Below are 26559 nucleotides of genomic sequence, written 5' to 3' on the forward strand. Positions count from 1 at the left end.
AAACTAAATTCACTTAAAATTAGAAAGGAACAAGTGACTGTTTTAAGCTGCCTCTGCACTTTTGGCCACTCTTCTGTTTTCACAGTGGATAATCCTTTGGAAAAGTGAATGCAATCCAACTTTTTTAGAATAAAAGTGCTCCTCTCTCTAAATACATAGTAGTGACACTGTAGCCCCAGTCCTGACACCACCACCACATTGTAAATGCTGATACCTGAAATAGCATCGTACAAACACGCCTCAAATGTTTTAATAGAATTCAGCTTTTCCTTAAATGGTCTTTTCAGAGTCAAAACAAACAACAAAAAACACCCAATGTTAAAACCACTTAATAAACTTACAAACTTGAAAAATTAGACACTTCAGATAGGCAATCAACTTCATATTATGAAAGCAATATATTCCAAGTTTCAAAGATTTGACAAGTTCTGCAGAATATTTTCGTCAGTAGATGGAAACTCCACAATCTTCTGCCAAGGAGGACTGAGTGTCATTCACTGAACAAACAAAAAAAAAATTAACTGCTTTACATCCATATATACCTGCCTAAAAAGAGTATTTTCACACAACAAATATCAGATATTTATTTATTTATTTATTTATTTATTTATTTATTTATTTATTTATTTATTTAATTTATGATAGTCACAGAGAGAGAGAGAGAAGCAGAGACACAGGCAGAGGGAGAAGCAGGCTCCATGCACCGGGAGCCCGATGTGGGATTCGATCCTGGGTCTCCAGGATCGCGCCCTGGGCCAAAGGCAGGCGCCAAACCGCTGCGCCACCCAGGGATCCCAAATATCAGATTTTTAAAAAACAGTAATTATATATAAGTTACATAAAGGATTAGGAAAGTTTCAATACACGTCATCCTTATGCCAAGAAAACTGATGGGATATTTGTGAGCAGAACATATTCAGAAGGTAAATCAAATCTGGAGATTATTGAGGTGAGTAAGTAATCGCTGGTAAAACAAAATTTGGAAGCAACAGTTTCCAACAGTGAGAAAATGATCACTTCCTCCAAATCTGTATACTTTGTAAATTTAAGAACACATAGGGCAGCCTGGGTGCCTCAGCAGTTTAGCGCCGCCTGCAGCTCAGGGCATGATTCTGGAGACCCAGGATCGAGAGCCCCGCATCGGGCTCCCTGCATGGAGCCGAGCTTCTCTGCCTTTCTCTCTCATGAATAAATAAATAAAATCTTAAAAAAGAAAATTTAAGAACATGTGGCTATTAGAAAAGCTGTTCTTTCATCTTTACCTGGTTTGAGGTCGAATCCATTTCAAGGCATGTCGTGGTGGCACAGTAATGGTGGGATGATAAAATGTGCAGTCAGGTCTTGTACACTGAGTGTTAAATCTGCAGTGCTAAATACAAACAACAGAATCTCAATGTTTGCAAAGCTAATGCAAATAAAAACAAGGCAATTTGAGACAAACATATGATGGCACCAAATATACAGTCTAACAGTATTTTAATACTAAGACCTGGAAAGATGAACACCCCTGCCCCCAAACACAAAATTCTAGTCAGAGAATAACAGTAAAATTTCAAAAAGAACCTTTGCATATACAATACAAACCTCTCTCCACCCTGCACATCAGCCCAGCATCCCTCTATCCACCGAGCCCTGGACACCCTCACTGACACCCAACCGCAGATGAGGGGAGTGAGGCCTTTCAGGCAGCCTTCAGGCTTCTAGTTCAGAGGGATCATTCACTCTGAGCAATAAACAGGTGCAGATGCGTCCATCTTTAGCACACAGACGATCTAGACCATCACAGTACAAGCACTACTGGATTTCATCATCTCAGTTTGACGTGAGGTGGGGAGGAAAAACACTCCACAAACCACCCACACTTTTAGGGGCAGAGAGGAATGGGAACACTAAAGCAAAGGGGAGTTTCACTAAGAGCTCAGAATACGAACCTCAGTTTCAGACCACCTGCCCGAAAGAACCAGATAGGAGCTCATGCAACTAAGAAAACTCGAGGTCTTCAAGACCGGAATGTTAACTCCCTTACAAAAACAGTGACGTGGGGCAGGGAAGAGGTGGGGGGAAGACCGTGGGCACACATGACCTTCAATTTGCTAGTGCTCTTCCAGGCCTCAGAACTGAAAACTTCTCACTGATTTTAATAATTTTTGGGAAAATGAAAATTCTTACTTTTGGATGATAGAAGGGACATTCCATTTTCTTACAAGCAGGGAAATAACGGCACAGTTGAGTACTAGAAGGTGGTGCTGGTGTTGCAATTGCTGACAAGAACGAGGACAAAGACTGATCAAATTTGGAAGAATATTTTGTAATGCAATCCGATATTTTTATGAGAACCATTTTTAATATAGGAGAAAATCTATATATTCATTAGATAAAATACTTCAGAATGATCCTAAACTGGCACGCCTACTCTTTAAAGACTGGTTAGGTTAATTGATTCTGACATAATTTCTAAAATTATTCCTTTTTTTTTTTCCTTTTAAACTGTTTATAATCTCAAAATGTCATTTTCCCTTTTTTACCTAAATTTAGTAGTACATAATAGGATCACTAACCTGGTTTTGGAGGCAGTACTGGAATTCTTCTACTCATATGAGTGAAGGGACAATCTGGTTTAGTACATTTTGCATCGTATTTACAATTTGGATGAACAAATAAACATTTTTCAGCAAATTTACAATTGGGGAAGGCTCTATAAAACAAAAAACATTATTCACATTTAATCTTCTCAGTGCATCATTCGTTTTTTTGTAGAAAGGTTCCTTACTACTTGTTTTGAGAAACACAGTATAGTAAAAAGGGAAACTCCCATTTTTTCTTAAACTATATTCTGTGCCTAACATGGGGCTTGAATTCACAACACAGAGATCAAGATTTGCATGCTCTACTGACTGAGCCAGCAGGTGCCCTGGGAAACTCAATTTTTAAATGAGGCCAGATTTCAAAAGACATAGTCGTCTGTTCCAAAGCCTAGGGTAATAAAAGATTTTCAACTTAAGTCACGACCATGAAAGACAACGGCATTTTTTTTGTGTTAAGAATCACACCACTTACTCTTTAAGATTCATATTTGCAATATTTTATGAAGCAAACGCAATATACTGAGCATAACATATGTGCAGCAAAGCACCACTAAAAAAAAAAAAAGAGCGAGAAAGAGACTCATCCTGTGGTCTCCCTCCATGTATATCCAAATTATTCTCACATCAAAACTTCCATAAGGAAGTCAAAATATGGAGATTCCACCTCTAGGGCCCAAAAAATATACACGTATTTTTAAAATATAAAAGCCATCTCTCAAAAGCTCATGCCACTGAACCAGCCAACTAAGTCCAAAATGTTTTGTCATGACCTGTAACTAGTTTTTCCCCAGTGCCTTAAAAGCTGTGAATAGGTCTATGAACAACACATACAAAGCAGGGCAGTTACAGAAACATCTCCTTAAAGGTACAGAGAAGCCTCCTCCCACCTCCCCACTCCCTCAAACGAACACACACCTCTATTACACAAGTGTGCTACTCTGGGGGACAATGGTTAAGTGTCACAGCATTCAGGCATACAAGTCAAACTTGTTCACAGAAAACAAATGGAGTAAGCTCTAAGATCTAGAAATTAACCTGAAAATCAGAATCAGCTTGTTGCTACTCACTTGCAAGGTGAAACAGGATGATGGTAAGCACACTCATCCCCATTTTTACAGGCAGGCCAGTACTTGCAACGCTCCAGAAGTTTTTCTGGCTTCTGGACCACACTCAGTTCACTCATTTCAGCTAGAAAAGGAAAGAAAAGTATCTCATGAAGTATGATCAATTCAGTACATGGCACCTTTAATACATTTAAAACTCAGTCTTAAAATCTTACATCTTCTAGGTTTACTACAGTCATACAAAATAAACGAGTCCGATATTCTGGTTCACACAGGTTAAGAGCCTGTTAGAAAAGGTCACCAGGAAGTCAACTGCGGTTCTCACTGTGAAAAGCAGAGCAGACAGGGATGCTGCAACTAGAGCCAAAGTTCTCCCCCAAGCCCCAGTGCTCAATATTACTTCAGAGCTGAATTAATAAAATGAGAGGGAAGAATGCCAAGTAGGGAGCCAATAAAAAGAAAAACTGCAAACACAAGGTGAGAAAGAACATGAAATGAGGCGCCCAGGTGGCTCAGTGAGTTAAGTGTCCGGCTTAAAATCTGCCCTTCCCCCTGCTCATGTTCTCTCTCAAATAAGTGAATCTTAAGCGCGCGCACACACACACACACGTGAGCTAGTAATTCTCCTGTCCAGACACCATGATGAGTGGATCATACACAAAAGCATTCCCAGTCACTGAGGTATATACACAGTTCAAAGTCCAGATGATAAAAACTCACATCAATAGGAAAAGTATTTTTGCTTAAAACGGATCACAAAATGCCATCACCTCCAGGGACCTGCAGATCACCAAGCAGGGAGTGTGGCTGGGTCTAAGATGATCAGAGGCAGACAGCCTTGGTGTGGAGGAAACCCAGGGGGGTAAGAGCAGCCAGGAGAGCACGTGCACGCACCATCCACGGGCTCACTGCCTGCCACTCCCTCTGAAGGTTGTGTCCAACGACAGTGTAATCAATCACCAGTGTGTGGGAAAGCAGGCCCCAGGTTGCCAGATTGTCTCCCAATTCAGAGAAAGCTTAAAACCTTTTTACATGACATGCAAGTTTAAATACTGGCAACGATGTATATTTGAAACAGAATAGCCCAATAAATTCATGTCCAAACACCATAATGACCTCCAACTTCTGAACCAAGACACCCTAGCTTTAAAAAATTTTTAAAAAGCCATCACGGGTATTACATAGGGTTCACATTCATAATTATAAAACCAAGTATCACTTCAACCACATTGCTCTAGTCCTTTCGCCTGCGATCAGACAGTTCTGACTCTGTAGCTTAGCTGAGCTAGACACTGTGGGCAAGTCTCCTTATCTATGCAAAAAGAAAAGAACGTCTTCCTTAGAAGTTTTATGATTGAAGGAAACAAAACTGCAAAGTAAGCAACCTAACAGTGTAGTGGTATCCTGAGAACATACTGATCCAGTGACCTAACCTCGGTCTTCAATGCAGGGAGAACAAGACACAAACCCAGTCCTGGAGCCAGACAGGAGGACCAAAGAGCTACTGTAAAACTATGCCTGATACACAGTTTTCCATCCTGCTCTTAAAATAGTAGTCACTGTTTAGCTCCAGGATATAAAAGTATCCTTAATTGCCAATAAAAACCTGCATGACCGGGAAGAGTTGTTTTCTCCAATTTTAAAGGTTTCTGATATCCTGCCTGTGGAAAGGCGTCCTACCCTCCTCCAAAGGAACACACGTTAGTCTACAGTATATACATGGGAACACAGTCCACATGAAACAAGTTAACAGAACACCCAAGTGCAGGTCGGTTGGAAAATGGAGCAGATACTCCTTGGCAATATTAAAATAGTTAAATACTTTACAAGGAAACATTATCCTTCTACTAGAAATGTTAGATCATATACACAGAGGTCTGACTCCGGTTTTCCCCAACATTTACTTCAAAAGCCATTAATACTTTTAAGATTAAGCAAATTCATTTTTTGCTACAAGCTACAAAAATCTGTGCTGCCAGGACACCTGGGTGGCTCAGAAGTTGAGCCTTTGGCCTGGGGCATGATTCCCAGGATCCAAGACCAAGTCCTGCATCGGGCTCCTTGCAGGGAGCCCTTCTCCCTCAACCTGTGTCTCTGCCTCTGTCTTCTCACTCTGTCTCTCATGAATAAGTAAAAATCTTAAAAAAAGAAAAAAAGAAAAAGAAAAAAATCTGTGCTGCCATTCAATGGGCAGGGGAAGGCAGGGAGTGCTGCTGATAGCCGCCTCGAAACACTGGACTTTTTGCCAGCAAAAGCACTCACGAAGTTTCAAATTCCCTGCTTGGATGGCGGGAGACCAGAGCCTCTTTGTGACTGTTATTTGGAGTCCCTCGGGCCTCACTTATGCTCTAACTTCGGCAAAGCTTCATCCTCCGGCAGCAGTGAACCAGTGAGTCCCAGATCAAAGCAATGGTACAGGAGGCTCGCCGCTCATCACCCTGCCCTCCAGAAGGGCCACAACTCATGAACCCTAGGCGAGAAGTCTAACACGTTCCAGAGGGGCACTGTGAGGACGTAGTACACACCAGTAAAGCCTAACTCACACATCTGCATGCAAACAAAAGCTGACCCTAATTTTTCTCTCATTTGAGACAAATGGGAGAAATCTGTACTGTAGGACTATGGCAATCCTCGGCCACTTTTATCATCATTTAAAATTTTTTCTTCTGGGTTGCCTAGGTGGCTCAGTCAGACATCCACTGCCAGCTCCAGTCATGATCCCAGAGTTCTGAGTCGAACCCTGCACCCTGCATCAGGCTCCCTACCCAGCAGGGAGTCTGCTTCTCCCTCTGCCTCCTCCTCCCCTCCCAACTCATGCTTCTCTCTCTCAAATAAAATCTTTAAAAAAATTTTTTTTCTTCCTTTTGATAGGGTCAGACTGTCATCTCCTCCCTCCACCAATCAAAACGAGGACATTATTAACTCAGCCTAAAGAGTATTCAGTGCGACAATCTCCTCACTCACTCCCGATCTCCCCACTACAGGCTATATTTTTTAGAGACTGAAAAAGGTACTGAATCCATCTTCAAGTCTCTGCCAAGAGGATTAACTTAGAAAAATATCAAAACCCCATTACTGTTTTTTCTTTGATACTATTCATTTTTAAATTTCAGTAACTGTCTCCTCTCCCAATGAAGGTGTTTCTAAACATTTTACAAGATATGAGTACACAACTACCATTCTCTGTCACAGACAAAAATGTGCAGCAGTATGTGCACCTGACACCAGGACCAGGGAGAGAAAAGTGAGTGATACAGAGTCATCTGCCTAAAAAGCAGGCTGTTATACAAAGTTCATCCTACTTCTAAATACTAAGTGCTTTGATACTAGTTAATTTAAACATAAGGTCTTTACTAAACTTCCATGCAATATCTTGGACAGATTAGGTGAGAAACTCCTTTCAAAGGAATTTTACTGAGGTAAAATAAGAATCAAAATCCAAATTCAATTTTTTGTCAAGTTAATTAGGAGAGACTCTTGCTGTTATGGGGAAAGGAACAAGTGTAGTTTCTAAAGGAAAAAAGTAAACAGTGTAGCAAGAATGATAGTTCATCCTCTAGCAGGCCTGGTTAAGAGGTAAACCCCATGACAGCACTGGAGCAGCAGCCCAGTAAGAAACACACACAGGACAGTCTCAAATGCAACTCATTGTTTTGTCTGAGAAAAGAAAAAAAGCCACTACTGAATTACAAATAAAAGCGAAGCCTCCAACCAATATTCATTCCAGGTAAAGAGACCGGTCCCAGATTTCCTGCACAATGACAGCACCCTGGAAAGGGAAAATCTGAGCTCTCAACACACCATTTAAAAAGCTACCATTTGGGTCATCGAGCTGCCTGCTCATCAACTGCAACTGCTGTGGGTGGAGGAGACCTCTGAGTCCCTTGTTTGAGGCTGCAGTTTGGTTTACAGGTTTCATTCCTTCAAAGCACATGTCCTCCTCTTGATCTGACATGTATCCTGGGGGGCTGGGGACACCATCCAGCGTCACTATAAACTTGGGACTTGCAGGTTTATCTGGTTGTACAAGATCTCTGCCAGACAGATAGAAAATACCATAGAATTAGGGAAACAAACACAAAACGCTGAGCCTCCTACAGTGCTCTTCAGCAGAACTATCGCTCCCTTACTTGTTGGTGGTCTCTTCAGTAGAAAAACACCAAACAAACTCAGTAGGACTTCCAGGTACAGCCCTGGTGGCTTCCGCTAACACGCCAGAGCTACGGCCAATTGCTGTGGCATTACCGCCAGCGACCCTCCAGGCTGCACTCAGGATAGTATCCCCTCCACCCTGAACATCATCGTCCATTTGATCTTCATAGGGTCACATGGATAAACTGAAAAATCAGCATCTATGCTCAGAAGACAATGGCCAAAAGTTCTATATTTACACTGGTTTTATTATCTGTATGTTTGTTTCTTTATTCCATTTTCTAAGGAAAGAATATTCCATTTTCTAAGGGAAGAATCAGCCCAACCCAATCTAACTCTCTGTGTGGAGATTTCGTGATTTTGATCACCTGACTTTTACATTTCATTTCCTGAATGTGCTTAAAGGAAAGAATCTTATTTACAGAACTAAATCATACATCAACTTATTTGTAGGTTAATGAATTTCTGAACAAGAAAGATGAACTGAAATTCCTGGAAACTGAATTTGGCTTACCATTCATGGCCTCATGACTAACTCAAAGCATTCTACACTGGGGGCTAGGATGGGGAGGAGGGAAGCGGGAAACTAATGGTTAACCTGCACTAGCTAATCAACATAAAAAGCTACACAAGAAAAAGAAACCATCTACCGTGTCTGCATAAGGTGTCCTGAAAGTACCCGAAGGGTATCTGCAGTCTTCATCCCCGACTCTTGGTTTGATGCCACTACTATTTCCTCAGACAGCTTTGGCTTCTTCAGAATAAATGATCTCGTGTCTGCATGGACCATGGATTCCATGTCATAGTAATCTGAGCCAAAAAAATTGGCCATAAATGTTTACTTTTGAATATACCTTGCATTCCCAACATCACACACGTGAGAAGAATGTCAATCTTTTATATATTTGTAATTATTTTCAAAGAAAAATCCCAACGGCTCTACCCAGGAATAGCGCTGCAATTCTTTGCCAAACATCTTTTCAAGGAAGTATTCCTTTCCTCATTAACGGTCCATTACCTAGGGCTTCTAATCAACACTCCCTGATTACAGTACAGAAAGGTTCTTATGTGAGGCAGCTAATGGGACATAAAGAATATAAACTTACTCTAAGTACAACAATATTTTCTAAAAATATAAAGAAAAATTCTCATATTCCCTAGAACTATGATACAAAGACTGCTTAAAAAGTTTTCTAAGATATGTTTTCTTCAGTTAGCACAGTGTCACTTAGAACACATCTTGATGAAAAGAATTCTCCTGGCATAATTTCTATGCAGACTATCTTGGAAAAGAATTTAAGATGAACGGGCATTGAAAAAAAAAATACAGCAAAGAAAACACTGACCTTCAGTGCAAATAACTGCAGCTCATGTCATCTATAATATGCTTAAGCCTGACTACTTTATAAAATATGCCAAGAGCCCAGAGGGTTGACCTATCAATATGCCATCAACTGACAAAAGTTAATGAGTTGTGCTTCTCTTAAGGTTAATAGGCAAATAACAGACCAAAATCCATAAGATGTCCATTCATGTTCATTTAACTGAACAAACCAAAAACCTGAGAACTGAACACTGCGCTGGGTACACAAAGAAAAAAAAAAAAAAGAAAAATAGATGTACACACAATTTCAGAACAGCATAAACTAAACGCTAACCCTAAAGGAGTAAGAACAAGGTTTTGGGAGGATACGGGAAACCTACTCCAGCTGGGGAATCAAGACAAAGCCTAAGATGATCGACATGTGAAGCGGATGTGAAAGGAACACACAGGAATAACCAGAGGGAAGAGAGGGAGCCAGACAAGAAACAGAGCGTGTTGGACAGAGGAAACTGCATGGAGAAAGGCAGAGACTCTCATAAGACATGAGGAATCTAAGACCTGCTGAGAAATGTGCTGCAAGTGGAGGGATGTGTGTGGTGGGCTGAGTGGCAGGGAAAGCCGAGGCATAAAGAATGTCAATGAGTATGGATTCTGATCTATAAGTCATAAAGAATCAGGAGAGGTTTCCAAGTGGGGAAATGACCTGATCAAATGGGTTTTTAGAAAAACATTAAGTTTGACAGTTGACAATGAGGCTATGAATTAAAAGATTCTCAACCTCTGTCCTATCTGAACCCACACAAGAGGGAGAGAAGACACAATGAACACACTTCATCAGCACAGGCACTTCACAGCAGTTACATTTTCAACTCCCATCCCAGGAACAAAGTAAAGCTGCCTTCGTCTGCAAGGGCCAGAGAGGGTAAAGAGAGATGCAAATGGAGGACAGCAGAAAAAGAGAAACAGGATCCAGCAAACAGGACAGGAGATGGAGAGGATTTAAAAGGCAGCAAGGATAAATTTTAATTTTAGATTTATTTAGTTTGAAGTCTTTGTGGGGCTCTCAGATGTTCAGAAGTTGAACTAAGAGGAGAGAGTAAGAAGAGAAACAGCATTCAAACAGGGTGAAAGAAGTGCTGAACCAAGGTACACATGTTCAGGGCCGCCATCCCTCACAGGGAGCTAGGAAGCACACTTCCCTTCTATGTTACAGGAGACCCACATGCCACTCACTGCTCTTCAGTAGCTCCCAGAGGGCTTCCAGCCAGCAAAGGGAGAGTCCAGAATTTAGTCCAAGGCTGCTGCCTTCCTTCTCACCACCCTGCCCTCTGAGGCAAAGCAGTTCTATCAGTTTGCATCTCAGGAGAATATAAAAGAAATGAAAATAATGCTAAGGGTAGGATATGGGATAAAGTTAACATTTTAAGTAGGATGGGAGGAAAGGAAGAGATAAAGGAGAACATGGAATTAGGAGAAGAACAGAGATAGTGAAGTTCTGGAAGCTAAACAAAGACTTAAGAAAACATTGCAATGACACGTCCCATACTACAGAGTTTAGAAAAGCAGGCACTGAAAAGACAGCTTTTCATTCCACATGAGCCACTAGTCAACTCTGCGAGGCTCACGTTATCACCTGAAACAAGGAGAAGCAGAAAGATGCAAGAGTTATAGTGACACCTTCTGGGTACAGACAGCAGGCTGAACCCATGCATTTACTTTCCTCTTAAAACCCCACTAAAATGTCAATAAAGGGTTAATGTATTAACTCAAAAATAAACTGTAAAAATTGTATTAACTCAAAAATAAACTCAAAAATAACTGTAAAAGGAGACATTTTGAAAATGAAAAAATAAAACCTTCAAAAGCTGAGTCTTAAGCCAATAATGAAGCAATTCAATGTGGAGCTCAAGATTCTCCAAAGGCCGAGAAACTCGCAGCACAAAGGACCTTGGGAAGAGGCAGAGGTGTCACAAGGCCAATGCAGGCATGTTCAAGCGTCCATTTCAGAAGTAGTTTTGTCTTCCTAAACTACAAATCTGTTTTCTTCATTTCTGATCCCTACCATACTTGTTCCCCTACCTCTATATTCAAGGTTTTTTAGAATAATTGGAGCCTTGCTTTCCCGTTGGTCAATGTTGGAGAGGCCTACAAATGAAGCATCATGGTCTTTGACAGAATAGTGCTACAAGATAAGCTAAAGGTATACTTAATATTAAAATTTTAAAAGGCACTTAGATTCCCTGATAACCTCTAATCATTTTCTCCCTTGGAGAAGAGTGGAGCTTATGAGTCTCAAAAAAATCAAAACAGAGGGTCTCTTGACCAAGGGACACCAGCCACATTGAAAGAAGTACCATTCCAAAAAACAGGGAGGAGGTGTTAAGCAAACATCACATTGTAATTAAAGTTGAGGTGCCTCACTCAGCCCCTAATTCCTTACTTAGCCGATTCACTACTTTGAAAGATCTTTCTTTGGAAAAGCTAACCAGTCCAAGAGGAAAAGCCTAAGGACAGTGACTTCAGGGTACCCCTAAGAGAGACAAATGACCCTCCCAGAATCTGTATTCAAATGTGAAGTCAAAAGCCCTCCAACCTAATGAACCCAGAATGCCAATCAGCTTTTTGAGTGTCCCACTTATAAATATAAGACAACTAAGGATCCCCAGACATCTGAGGCAAACCTGTCATAAAGGACAACTGAAACAAACAACTTGGAGAAAATAAGACGGGGGGGAAGAGGGTGCACACGGGAATAATCCCAAATTACCTTTAATATCCTCAAAGAAAGAAATAACAGAGAGTATTGCATACATGAAATAAAGTCAGTGTGTGAAAAATAAGCAAAAGAATATGCAGAAACAAGAGGGCTCTCAGAAATAAAAACCAGGACAGGAAGTAATAAGCAAAGAATGTAGTCATTCATATGCCTCGTAGAACTAGATGCTTCAAACTGTATGTGCACCGTGGAGAAAAAGAAAAATTAACGGAAACAAAAAGAATGTGCAAGTGCCAATGAAGTAGATACAACATACACAGAGCTTAGCTGTCAGACATTTTGAAAGAAAATACCCTTATGTGCAAAGCAGGATGGAATGCTGAGATGACAGGGCAAAATCGAGGATGGAGAGTATCTAAACACTTTGACAGGCAGAAAGGAGAAGCCAGGAGAGAGGCAGAGACTAAATCTACAGGTGTGGGGATGGCACTCTAGTATTCATCAATGGGGGAGGAGCTGGCATCTGGGTGGAAGGTAACCTGGAGAGAGGACAAGTTCCTCCTTCTGAGACAGAACTAGGGAGGTTAAGGGAATATACCTACTGACTGTGGAGACCTGACCAAAGGGGAAGAAGAGCCACAGGGAGGGGTCAAGCACCAGAGCTTCCACAATGGGCAGGTTTAGGGGAAACAGAAGGGAACAGGAAAAAAGAAAGCTTCTGAATTTAAGATTGCAGGTATCCCATGGCTCCCTTCATTATGGCAGCATTTACTGGGGACTACACATGCATCTGCCAGGGGCCAGGCGCTGAGAGGACAGAGATAAATTAAGGCACCTGTCCCTGAAGCAGCCCGTGGCAGGGGGTCCGTGTTGAGGGTAGGGGAGACAGGCAAATAATTAAACTATGGTGGCTCTAAGAATAACAAGTTCTTGGAGCCACAAGATGTGGTCCTGGTGAGGAGATTCTAAAGTGAAGTGAAAGGGAGGATAAGGCTGAACAGGCTACAGGACAGGAAGGCAGCTCAGGACATTGGAAAAGTAGGTAGAAAGGAGGGCAGGCCAGGGACTCAAGCTGTCCCTAAAGCAGGGGAGTGACGCCAACAGATTTCAGGGACTCAGGTAAAACGGCACCAAAGCAAGAAAGTTTTGAATGAGACAAAAAATACAAACACCATAAAACATGAAAAAAATGCAGATCTTGTCTCCTGGCCCTAAAACAGTTTCACAATCTAAGTATAGCATCTTAGGGCAGGATCTAAGATATACAAGATACATTAAATGAGGTGTAAGAAATGGAAATAGCAACTGAAAATGCTAGATTACAATGAAAATTTAAGATTATTACCAACCTTGACTGATCTGGAGAGTTTCTGCCATTACTGGGTCAATTTGCAGTCGGGATAATAACTGCCTCTGTTGAGTTCCTACAATACAAATTTTAAAACTTTATTAAGCTTAAAAAGCCAACAATACCAGTATGTAAGTTTCCCAGAAATGAAGCCTGAAATAATCTTCCTAAGTTCAGTCAAAATCTTAAAAATAATGTATTAGCTTCAAGAATGCAATTTAATAATACTTCTAGATCAAAGATCTGTAAGACAAAAACCTGTACTCTGGGTTAAACCAAAAATGGCATTACAGGACATTCCTAGTTCTCCTTTGTCTGGAAGCCAGTTTTCTCAGACGGAATAAAGGTAAAAGGCTGCAAAAACCAGGAGAAGGTGTTGTATGGACCCAGAGCTTGAGCTGGGATTGACAGGCAATGGCCAAGCACAAGATCCAGACGAGAAACCTCTCCATCACTTGACTTGGCCTCTCACCATTACATTTCAACCCCTACTCCTAAAATTGCAAAACACAGCATAGTTATCTGATCATAGGGTTCCCCAAAAGACAAACTATGAGCTTAGACTGATACAAAGAAAACAATGAACAAACAAGTCATGATACTCAGAAATCTGGAGTCCAGATCCTACAACAGCATGAAAACAATCATCTGAATTTAAGAAAAGATATTCAGCGAGAGTATTCATGATTTCTTAAACATGTTCATAATTTCCTCAGTTACACTGTGGCATAAGACAAAGCAGTGACACAACTGATTTTCTCTCTCTTCAATTTGATGATAAACTCTTTGAAGGCTGGGAGGATGCCACACTTCTCCAAGCCTCCTCCCCCACCATAACAGTGCTTAGGGGATATTAGGTACCCACTTGCAGATTAAAACAAATGTTATTGGGCACCCTGGTGGCTCAGCAGTTTAGCGCCGCCTTCGGCCCAGGGTGTGACCTTGGAGACCCGGGATCAAGTCCCGCATCAGGCTCCCTGCGAGCAGCCTGCTTCTCCCTCTGCCTGTGTCTCTGCCTCTCTTTCTGTGTCTCTCATGAAGAAATAATTAATATCTTTTAAAAATAAATAAATAATAAAATAAGTGTTATCAACAATGCATTAAAATAATTATTCGCCATGATTAAGTGCCATGTTTCAGGAATTCAATGATGGTTCCATATCTGCAAATCTATCAACCTGGCACACTAAATTAAAAAAGTAAAGGCTAAGAATCATGATTATCTCAATACACGTAGAAAAAGCATTTGACAAAATCCAACATCCATTTATGATGAAAACTCTCAACAAACTGCGTTGGTTTTTTTTAAGATTTTATTTTATTTTATTTTATTTATTTATTTATTTATTTATTTATTTATTTATTCATTCATTCATTCATTCATTCATTCATTCATGAGAGACACACAGAGAGAGTCAGAGATACAGGCAGAGGGAGAAGCAGGCTCCATACAGGGAGCCTGACGAGAAACTCAATCCCGGGTCCCCAGGATCACACCCTTGGCTGAAGGCAGCACTAAACCACTAAGCCACCCAGGCTGCCCAACAAACTGGGTTTAGAGGGAACATACCACAACACAATAAAAAGCCATATATAACAAACCTACAACTAATATTATACTCAATGGTGATAGGCTGCAAGCTTTTCCTCGAAGATCAGGAACGAGACAAGGATATTCACACTCACCACCTTTATTCAATACAGTACTGGAAGTCCTAGCCATAGTGATCAAACAAGAAATAAAAGACACCCAAATTGTAAAGAAAGAAATAGATAACATATATGCAAGACCCTAAAGACCCCACCAAAATACTATTCAAAGAAACCAATTCAAAAAAAGAAAAAAAAAAGAAATGAATTCAGTGAAGCTGCAGGACACAAAATTAAGATACAGAGATCTGTTGTGTTTCTCTACACTAATAATAAAGCAGAAAGAGAAATTTAAGAAAACTATTCCATTAACAATTACATCAAAAAGAATAAAATATCTAGGTATACATGTAACTAAAGAGGTGAATGATCTGTTCTCTGGGGAAAAAAAACTGTCAGATACAAGAAACTGAAAAGGAGACAAATAAACATAAATATATAAATGCTCATGGACTGGAAAAAAATACTCTTGTTAAACTGTGCCTATTACAGCCCAGGTGGCCCAAAGGTTTAGTGCCACCTTCATTCAGCCCAGGGCATGATCCTGGAGACCCGGGATCAAGTCCCACGTCGGGCTCTCTGCATGGAGCCTGCTTCTCCCTCTGCCTGTGTCTCTGCCTGTGTCTCTCATGAATAAATAAAATCTTTTTTAAAAATTTAAAAAAATAAAAAATAAATGGTGTTGAGAATATGGACAGCTACATAAAGACATAAAATGAATCTGGACCACTTTCTTAAACCCTATGCAAAAATAAACTCAAAAGGAATTAATGTAATATAAAATGTTGACCTGAAACCATAAAACTCAACAACTATACAGGCAGTTCAGGCGCCTGGGTGGCTTAGTTGGTTAAGCGTCTGTCACTGGCTCAAGTCATGATCCCAGGGTCCTGGGATCGAGTCCCACATCAGACTCGTCTGATTCTCCTGCTCCCTGACACTGCCCTCCCCCCTGCTTGTGCTGTCAAATGAATGGATAAAATCCTTAAAAATATACATATATTTCTTGGCTATCATTCTCGGCAATATTTCTTTGGATTTATCTACTTAGGCAAGGGCAACAAAAGGAAAACAATTGGGTCCACACTAAACTAAAAATACTTTTACACAGTGAAGGAAATAATAAAAAGGCAACTTACTGAATGGAGGGGAGATATTTCCAAATGATATATCCAATAAGGGATTAATATCTAAAATACATAAAGAACTCATAAAACACCAACATCCCACCCCCCAATCTGATTAAAATATGGGCAGACGGGGCACTTGGGTGGCTCGGGTGGTTAAGTGTCTGACTTTGATTCAGGTCAAGATCTTCAGGCTCCGTGCTCAGCGGGGAGTCTGCCTCTCCTTCTCCCTCTGTTCCTCCCCCCTCCCCTCATGCCAGCACAAGCAGGCTCTCTCTCAAATAAATATTTAAAAAGGAGGGGGGGTGGGCAGAGGACTTAAATAGGCATTTTTTAATATTTATTTTAGAGAGAGAGAGAGTATAAGCAGGGGGAAGGAGCAGTGGAGAAGAGGGGGTGGGGAGGGGGGAAAATCTTAAGCAGACTTCATGCTGAGAGCATAGAACCTGATTCAGGGCTCGACCCCAGGACCCCTGAGATCATGACCTGAGCCAAATCAAGAGTCAGATTCTTAACTGAATGGGTTCACCCAGGTGCCCCACTTACATTTTTTTAAAGAAGACATTGACATGGCTAACACATGAAAAAACATTCAACATCTATATTCATCAAAAATGCAAATTAAGGGCTCTGGGTGGCTCAGTTAGGTGCCTGTCTTCGATTCAAGTCATTAACTTGGGGTCCTGGGATCAAGCTCTCGGTAAGGCTCCCCACTCAGCTGGGAGTCTGATTCTCCCTCTCCCTCTGGGCCTCCTCCCACTCAGGATTTCTCTCTCAAAATCTTTTTAAAAATGCAAATTAAAACCAAAATGAGATACCACTTCACATGTGTCAGAATGGTCAGTATCCAAAAGACAAAAAATAACAAGTCTTGGCAAGATGTGGAGAAAAGCGAAGGTTCATGCAATGTTGGTGGGAATGGAAGTTGGTACAGCCACTGTGGAAAACACCAAAGAGGTTCTTCAAAAAAGTTAAAGAGAGAAATACCTTAGGATCCAGTAATTCTACTCCCGGGTATTTGCTCCAAGAAAATGTAAACACTAATTTGAATATATATACATCCTATGTTTACTATTACTATTATTTATAATAACCAAGATATGGAAGTAACCTCAGGGTGCACTGACAGATTAATGGATAAAGATATGATACACATACCCATATACATAAACACACAGAAATATTACTCAGACATTAAAAAAAGAAAATGAAAACTTGCCATTTGCAACACAGACCCAGAGACAGGGTACTATGCTACATGAAAGAAGAGAAAACAAATACCATGTTATTTCTACTCATGTTGAATCTAAAACACAATTCAAATGAACAAATACAAAAAGACAGAAACAGACTCATAAATATACAGAACTAGTAGTTACAGCAGGAGAGGAGCAAATAGGTAAAGAGGATTAAGAAGTACAAACCTGTAGTTATTCAGAGATATAAAGTACATGAGGAATATAGTCGATAATATTTTTATAACTTCATATGGTGACAGATGCTAACTACACTTAATCCTGGTGAGAATTTCATAATGTCTATAAAATGTTGAATCACTACGCACACCTAAAACTAACATAATTTTGTACTGTCACCTACACTTCAATTAAAAGTAAACTTTAAAAAGTAGGGGCCACTGGGTGGCACAGTCAGCTAACTGTCCAACTCTTGGTTTTGGCTTAGATTGTGATCTCAGGGTCATGAATTCAAAACTAACTCTTGGTTTTGGCATAGGTCCCTCTCATGTTCTCTAAAATAAATAAATCATTAAGTGGTACAGTACAGTGTAGAAAGGGATGTGACTGATAGGGTTCCAAATACGGAAATATTAGTAAGATTCCTGAATATGAATTTTTAGTATATTATTACTTGCAGTTTTTTAAGGAAAGCCTTTGCTCAGTACATTAGTTGACAAGCAATTGCCATGTTTCATTGAAGGATTTTTTAAATTAATTAATCAATAAGATTTTAAAGTAATCTCTACACCCAATGTGGGGCTCAAACCTACAACCCTAAGGTCTAGTCACATGCTTCACCAACTGAGCTAACTTAAGGTGCCCAAAGTGTTTTAATTTTAAACACTATACTCAATTCAAAATTCTATCAGCTATTTTATTTTAAAATATGTTATATTGCTCGCAAATTGTATGTCAAAAAAAGTTAATTCTTTCCAAAACCATCATGGTAAAAAACACAGTAAATCCTGATGAGCTGACCTGAAACACAAAGCTCATTTAGTCAAGTTACACTCCTGTAAAACAGCTTGGGAAACTGATACATATTAGGATTAACGAAAGTAGCTCTTCTAATACTACAACAGTTCTCTTTAACACAATGAATAATGAAAGAATTACACATTTTAAAATAACCTCATGAGACAGATACATGAAAGAGGACCATTCACTCCCATTTCAAGTTTTCTCTATGGTCACTTCTCCCTTCAAAACATCATTTTACAGAGACTCACTAAAGAGAATTCTGGTAACCTCTAAGCTTCTAAGTTAATCATGTAGACTCCAATTTTGCTGTTAAAGGTGCATGACAAAGTCAAGTTTTGTGACTTGCTGCCTCCATATGAGAACTAGTCAAGTTACAAAAAAAAGACCCAGATCCAAGGGTGAGTTACCTAGAAGACAGCACATACTAAAAATTTTACCTTTCTCAATGTTTCTAAGGAAGCTGATTATTTTTACATCAGGAGTCCTTGACTGTGATTCAAAATCTACTTCCTCTTGAAGATCTTCAAATTGTTTATTGCATTCAGATGATGTTGAACATTCATTCATTTTATCCTCCAAAGATGAAATTTTTGCTTCATTCTGTGACACTCTAACATTTAAATCAAAAAGATTTGCTTCCACTGTCAAAATTGCTGCTTTCATTCCCTTAATTTCGTTGATATCAGTTGATATTTTCCTTAAAAGATGGGAAATATTGTCTAGCTCATTCAGTGAACAAGAAGAACTTGTTACAGAACCTAAGTCAATTGGCCCAGGTGAGAAGAAAATCGGTAAAGATGGTGATGGAAACCTTGAAGACATTTTCATAAAATTCTCTCCCTCTTAATATTTGATAATTTTTCTTTCACAGCCCATTAAGCTGTTTCATCAAAAATAAAAAGTGATTAAGGCTGTTACTTTAAAAAGTATTAAGAATAAATAACATTTTAAAATCTACAACTAAAAACATAGGATTGTACATTTCTAGAGTCAGAACTCAAATTTGAAAATGCTAAACAAACCAGACCAATATTCTCTTTGCTGCAACTAAGAAGCCCTAATTAAAATGAAGCCCCTATATCCTGTAAGTCCTACTTAAAGTCATCTCCAAACAATAAACCCTATTATTGCACACAAAGTACTTCTGGCTCCTGATTGGTTAAAATCAGACATGTGACACACAAAGAATTTTCTATTATTTACCTCATATGACAAGGAGCACTGAAGATCTGAAGTAAAAATTAATATAATGACATTAAGTACTTTAATCTGATGACATTAAGTACTTTATACCCGGTTATGATGTGAATTTGATGGATTTCCATCCCTTCATTTACCGCTGAAAATAGTATAGGGCAGTATTTGGCACTTCCTTTGTACGGGGTGGGAAGGGAGGATAACTGGACCCACAATCACAGACAAATCTCTTTTAAAATACATACAGAAGGGGACAACTGGGTGGCTCAGCGATTTGAGTGTCTGCCTTTGGCTCAGGACATGAACCCGGGGTCCATGGGATCCATTCCCGCATCGGGCTTCTTGCATGGTCCCAGCTTCTCCCTCTGCCTGTGTCTCTGAATCTCTGTGTCTCTCATGAATAAATAAATAAAATCTAAAAAAAAAAAAAAAAATACATACAGAAGAGGCACCGGGGGACTCAGTGGCTGAGCATCTGCCTTTGGCTCAGGGCATGATCCCCGGGTCCTGGGATCGAGTCCCGCATATCAGGCTCCCGCTCCCACCTGCTTCTCCCTCTGCCTATGTCTCTGCCTCTCTGTGTCTTTCATGAACACATAAAATCTAAAAAAAAAAAAAAAAGAACACATAAAATCTTTAAAATAAAATATATATGGAAATAATGCAGTTCAGGTGCACAGATATGGTATGGTAAGAATTTACAAGTAAGAGAAATGAGGGCTTGGGCTTGGTTTAATAATAGACTATTAGTAGATAAGTGATTTTCTTCCAGTGTATGGGTTATCTTTTACTTTTCAGAGTATCCTTTGAGATACCAAATTTTTAATTTAGATAATGTCCAATTTATCTCCTTTGTTCTTTAGTTGCTTTAGTTGCTTGTGCTTTTGGTGTCACATCTGAGAAGCCATTGCCTAATCCAAGCTCATTTAGATTTATACACTTATTTTTTTTCCTAAGAGTTTTTACTAAATTCACTTTTCATGTAGGTCTTTGGTCTATTTTTGACTTAATGTACGTAAGGTAAGGATCCAACTTCATTCTTTGCATGTGGATATCCAGTTGTCCATTTATTGAAAAGACTATTTATCCTCCACACTAAGCTGTTCTGGCATCCTTATCGAAAATCAACTTGTCATAAATATACTAGTTTATTTCCAGATGCTCAGTTTGTTTTTATGGATCTGTCTGTATATCCTGATGCAACTGCCAATTACTATAGCTCTGTAGTGAATTTTGCAAATGGAAAATATAAATCCTCTAACTTTCTTATTTTTCACTAGTTTTGGCTATTCTAAGTCCTTTCCATTTCCATTTGATTTTTATGATCAGCTTGCCAATCTCTGAAAAAAAGCCAGCAAGATTTTAACATAGACTGACTTGAATATATAAATCAACTTGGAGAGGATCACCATCTTAACAATATTACAATCTTCCAATGCATTAATGGAAATGTATTTCCATGGCTTTAGTTTAAGAAAGATCATTTTTACTTTGATTTACTAGCCAAACAACAAATAAGCCATGCGAAATACAAGGACATAAGATGGTGGACATGATCCCCCACACTCCCTACAAAAGAGTTCTTATAATTATAGCCTTTGGTTTCCCAGTTAAATAGATGTTTACATAACAAAAGAAAAAGAAAAACTGCTGAAATTTACAGAAGAATCTTTATTCACTACATCTGCAAATTTAATCTAATTCTTTAAAATCTTTAGACAGAAAATAATTTTTAGAATTTACAAGGCTTTGGATTCATATAGAATTAAGAGCCCTAGCTAACACATGATATTTACAGCATAAATCATGAGGAAGAACAGCACATCCTCACCCAAACGCCACCTGAAAACCAGTTGGTTCACTAGAGGGCAGCAAACATCACTTCAAGGAGAAAAGCAGGCAAAGGGATCTAACAGAAGATGAGTAACAAAGTGCCTTTAAAAACTCATTTGAGGGCAGCCTGGGTGGCTCAGCAGGTTAGTGCCTGCCTTTGTTTGGCCCAGGGCATGATCCTGGAGTCCCGGGATGAGTCCCGCACCAGGCTCCCTGTATGGAGCCTGCTCTGCTTCTCCCTCTGCCTGTGTCTCTGCCTCTCTGTGCCTCTTGTGAATGAATAAATAAAATCTTAAAAAAAAAAAAAAAACTCATTTGAAAAAATATAAACGAATACATATACATACATACTCATTTGAGGCTTCCTGTTACCATCCACTGTGCCCAACCCAACTTTAGAACGCAAAATAAGATCCTGCCATAGATTCCAATGTAAATATCTGTCAGTAGAAGACACATTTTTTTTTAAGATTTTATTTATTTACTTGAGAAAGAGAGAGTGCACAAAGGGAAAATGAGAGAAAGAAGTAGATATCCCACTGAGCGGAGAGCCCACACAGGGCTCAATCCCAGGACCCTGAGATCAACGACCTGGGCTGAAGGCAGACACTTAATCCACTGAGCCACCGAGGCTCCCCTTAAAGAAACTGGAGTACATAAAGGTTAAGGCAATCTAGTAAGTGGCATAGCCTGGATTAATACCTAAGCAGTCTGACTCCCTCAGTCCATACACATAATCATGCCATTATACTTTACTCTATGACATATTAAAAAAACAAAACATGTCACAGAGAAATCTATGTGATGCAATTTCCATTTTATATGTACATAGATGGTGTGCATATATACACTTAATTCTACTTTACACAGAAAGGATATACATGTACATACACATGACAAAAATGCCAAGAAGACCACAGATATACATCAAACTGTTTTAAGTGCAGTGCGCCTATCTCTGTAAAAGGCAATGGGCAGAACAAAGGGGAGAGCTTCATTTTGTCTGAATATAAAAATGTCTCTCTTTACTAAGATTCCTTCACAAAGTGCTTCCAGTCCAACAGGACACTCTGAACAAATGCATTTATAATCTCTCCTTCTGGAGAGCCCATAAAAATGAAGTAAAGAACTTAAAAAGGACAAAATCCTAACACATACAACAGGGAACTCCAAAGGGGTTTCTAAGATTATCAACTGAGGTACAGGAAGAAAATAATCAGAAATTTTATCTTATTAAGAATATTTGTATCTTGGGGCACCTGGGTGGCTCAGCAGGTCAAGTGTCTACTTTCAGTTCAGGTCATGATCCCAGGGTCCTGGGACTGAGCCCCTCACTGGGCTCCCTGTTCAGTGAGGATGCTGCTTCTTCCTCCCCTCTGCCACTCTCTCCCTGCCTGTGCTCTCTCTCACTCCCTCGCTTTATTTTAAAATTTATTTCTTCATGAGACACACACACACACACAGAGAGAGAGAGAGACAGAGGGAGAAGCAGGCTCCATGCAGGGAACCCAATGTGGGACTCGATCCTGGGATTCCAGGTTCATGCCCTGGGCCGAAGGCAAGCGCTAAACCGCTGAGCCACCCAGGGATCCCTACTCCCTCACTTTAATAAATAAAATCTTTTAAAAAAAAATTTATATCTCTATCCTCCTTAGAGAGTCCTATTTTTATATGTTCTAACATACATACCAGTAATAGTATGGATATATGTAAATCAAATACATAAGATACTAGTACACACAAAAAATTATATAATCAGAAATAAGGAAATCACTGATTTAGAGGTATGGACTAGGAAGGGGAACAGAGCAGATGAGATTTCGGCAACCTCTGGAAAACAGGGAATATATGAACAAATACTGCCTGTGAGGCAGAGCAGAAAAGCCAAAATGAGACCCTAAGCTGCAAGTGAGATGCAAGGCAGAAGTGATACATTTGTTGACACAAAAGGACTTAGGAGCTCCTGCCTGGGTGTCTCAGTCCATTAAGCATCTGCCTTTGGCTCAAGTCATGATCTCAGGGTCCGGGGATTGAGCCCCACATGGGCTCTCTGCTCAGGAGGGAGTCTGCTTCTCCCTCTTATTCTCCCCCTCCTCCCTGCTTGTTTTGTCTCTCTCAAATAAATAAATATAATCTTAAAAAAAAAAAAAAGGCCAAAGGATTTAATGAACTCCTACTATACGTCAGGCACTGTTCTGGGCACTCAATCACAGCAATGAATAACACACACAAATCCTTGGTCAGAGAACTTATATTCTTGTAGGGAGAGGTAAGAGATGACACCTAAAATTAAAAAAAAAAAAAAAAAGCCAACCCAAAATATATGTAAAATAGAACAAGTTTATCATTAATGACCTGAGTCTGGATAAAAATATCTGAACTATGAAAACATAAAATACATTTAGATGACAAGAAATGCTATGGAGAAAAATAAAGATTTAGAAAAGTGGGTCATGGAGTTGGGAACTAGGGAGGGCTTCACAGAGATAACTTGTGAGTGAGTTATGTGGACTGATGGAAAAAAATATTCTAGGAAAAGAGTGAAGGCTTCTCAGACATGTTCTTCTTTGAATGCTCTGAAAGAGAAACACACTAAAGTATGTCTGGGGAATAGCAAGAAGAAGGCTGAGGGAGAAGGGTGGAATCTTACTTACTACATTTACTTGTAGTGTAATAGGGAACCACCAGAGGGTTCTGAGAAGGGGAGTAGCATGATCTCACAGTTTAAAAGGCTCACTTGCTACCTTGTGGAACAGACTCTAGGAGGGCAAGTCTGAAAGCAGACCAGTAAGGACACTATTCCAATAATCAAGGCCAGTCATGGATGACTGGCTTAAATTAGGGTGGTGGAGGCGGAGGGGATGAGGAATAGGGGAATTTTAATATAATCTGAAGGCAGCAGTGGACATGTTTGCTAAAGGTAGAAGGCAGAAGGAAGTTAAGAGAGAGAAAGAGGAAGGAAAAGTGAGAGGCAAGGAAGAAGGCCCTAAGTTTGAAAGAAAGAACAGCATTAGGTTTCTGGCCTGATCAACTGGAAAAGTGGTGTTGGGCCATTAACTACAATGAGGAAAATTGCAGGAAAAACAGACTGGAGGAAAAGATTGTTAGTAGTTAGGTTTTAGACAAGTTTAAAATAATTTATTACATATTCAAGAAGAAATGTAGAATAAGCAGCTGGATAAGATCAGGAATATAGATGCAAAGTCTTGGCTGGAGATAGACCCTTGGGAGTTGACAACATGGTAATATTTGCCCTGGATGAAACGAACAAAGGGGCATCCAGCTGTGTGAAATGAGGAGCAAAGACTATAACAGATGTGCGACAGAAAGCAAGGTTTGTGAATGATACAGCCAGGCATTTTTAAAAGCTTTAAATGCTTTGTGGTGCCTGCCTGGCTCAGTCAGTACAGAATGAGACTCTTGATCTCAGGGTCACGAGTTCAGGACCCATGTTGGGCATGGAGCCTACTTAAAAAAAAAAAAAAAAATCCAAATGTTTTAAAAAGAAAGGAACACAGCAAATTAGATAGCCACTGGGAGTGTAAGCACCTCCAGGAAATTGCTCTATAATTTTAAGGCCAACTGTAGCTCCTTGTCTGCTCTATTTAAAATAAAACCTGCCCACAGCAAAGCTTTGCCCACACAATTCTAGGTAAGCCTCTTTGCTGCCTTTTCTTAAAGCAGGAACCCACATGTCTACATTTTTAAAAGAGCCTGCAAGTAAAAGGAATAAACAAAAAGAAAAAAAAAACTGACTCAAGAAACCATCAATTAGGGCACAAAATATAATTCTTTAAAAAGAAAAAAAAATCCTCTAATTATATTCTTCGGAAAAATCTGAAATGATACTATATCCACAAAACAAAGCAAGAGTGAGCTTGTAGAAATTTTAATATACCTGCCTTAAAAAAAAACAAAAAGATTTTGTTTGGGACTGAAGTAATAAAGTCAATAAAATATCCCAAAGTAGAATAAAGATCAAGTAAAAAATGAGAAGAGAAAAATCAAAGCAGGAATATTATCATCCAACTAAGAAAATAATGAAAAAAGAGAACAATTAAAAATAATAATAGTTTAAAGAGAATTTCCCAGATTAAAAGCATGGATTTTCAAATTAATAAAGCACACGAGGCACCCAGCCCAAAAGTGACTACTAGCACCTATGTTTATCACAGTAAATTTCAGATATCAAGAACATAGAGAAAATCCTAAGATCCTCCAGAGAAACAAATCTCGGGTATCCTATAACAGAGTAAGAATCACATGGGCAATCAATTCCTCAGCATAAACATGAGAAGCCTCAAGATAATGAAGGCATTCAAAGGTTTGAGAAAAACTCAACTTAGAATTCTGTACCTATCCAAATATCAATTAAGTAAAAGGCTATCTTTAGATTTCTAAGTACTCAGAAAAGTTTACCTCCCATACTTTTTCATAAGGCTCTTCATGATGTGATGACAAAATGGAAGAATATACGGAGAAGACAGTGGGATCCAGAAAATGCAGAGCAAACTCGGAGAAGTCAGTCCTGGAATGACAGTCTTGAAGAAGACCCAGAGAGCAACCAGTCAGATGAGCAAAAGAGGACAGAGGCTCTAGGATGAAAGTACCTAAGAAAAAAGTCGAACTCAAAGACTTAATAGTAAAAAATGACAGATTTTTAGACTATAATAAAGGTAGGCAATACAAGGGAGGGGGGAGAACTTAAAGCAAAAAAATATTCAAGAGTGGAAAAACTAAGCTCTAGGGAACCCCCAACAGAGAGTTGTAGATCAAAATGTAAATCTGGCCCTCTAGTGACTAATATTTAGAGAGTCTTTTTTTTTTCAAAAAAGATTCTATTTAATTTATTTAGAGAAAGTGGGGGTTTTAGAGAAAGGGGCAGAGGGAGATGGGAGAGAAAATCTTAAACAGGCTCCAAGCCTACCATGAAGCCCGAAGCAGGGCTTGATTGCATGACCTGAGATCATGACCTGAGTGGAAATCAAGAGTTGGATGCTTAACTGACTGGATCATCCAGGTGCCCCTATTTATATAGTCTTAATAATGTAAATATGCTGCTTATTGGTTCTAAACGTTTAGAGTCAACTTATAAAGCAAAGTAGTCCTAACAAGGAAAAGAGAACAAAATGTGTATTTGATCATCCTTGCTAATATAAAAGTACAGAGTTTAGGGTGCCTGAATGGCTCAGTTGGCTAAGCATCTGACTCTTGATTTCAGCTCAGGTCATCATCTCAAGGTTATGAGACTAAGCCCTACTATGCTGGGTATGGAGCTTGCTTAAGATTCTCTCTCCCAGGACACCTGGGTGGCTCACTGGTTGAGCGTCTGCCTTTGGCTCAG

General features: G+C 39.5%; 1 protein-coding gene across 3 annotated transcripts in view; it reads right to left on the reverse strand.

Moving 5' to 3' along the window:
* Positions 1–228: 228 nt before the first annotated feature.
* The window catches only part of ZC3H14 (zinc finger CCCH-type containing 14), a 53179-nt gene continuing 26848 nt past the window's right edge, over positions 229–26559 (reverse strand). The window contains exons 10-17 of one of the 3 annotated variants that reach the window (XM_055303748.1): positions 13191–13265; positions 8452–8611; positions 7466–7683; positions 3653–3773; positions 2559–2695; positions 2170–2261; positions 1263–1369; positions 229–497 (exon numbers count right to left, since the gene is read on the reverse strand). In XM_055303748.1, coding sequence (XP_055159723.1) covers positions 491–497; positions 1263–1369; positions 2170–2261; positions 2559–2695; positions 3653–3773; positions 7466–7683; positions 8452–8611; positions 13191–13265 — 917 coding nt within the window. In that variant the 3' untranslated portion in view covers positions 229–490. Of the gene's footprint in view, positions 498–1262; positions 1370–2169; positions 2262–2558; positions 2696–3652; positions 3774–7450; positions 7684–8451; positions 8612–13190; positions 13266–26559 lie in introns of all 3 variants that reach the window. The other 2 variants (XM_055303747.1, XM_055303749.1) reach the window with 2 other exon arrangements.

The sequence above is a fragment of the Nyctereutes procyonoides genome, unplaced genomic scaffold (assembly GCF_905146905.1).
Source record: "Nyctereutes procyonoides isolate TBG_1078 unplaced genomic scaffold, NYPRO_anot_genome, whole genome shotgun sequence".
Lineage (NCBI taxonomy): Eukaryota > Metazoa > Chordata > Mammalia > Carnivora > Canidae > Nyctereutes > Nyctereutes procyonoides.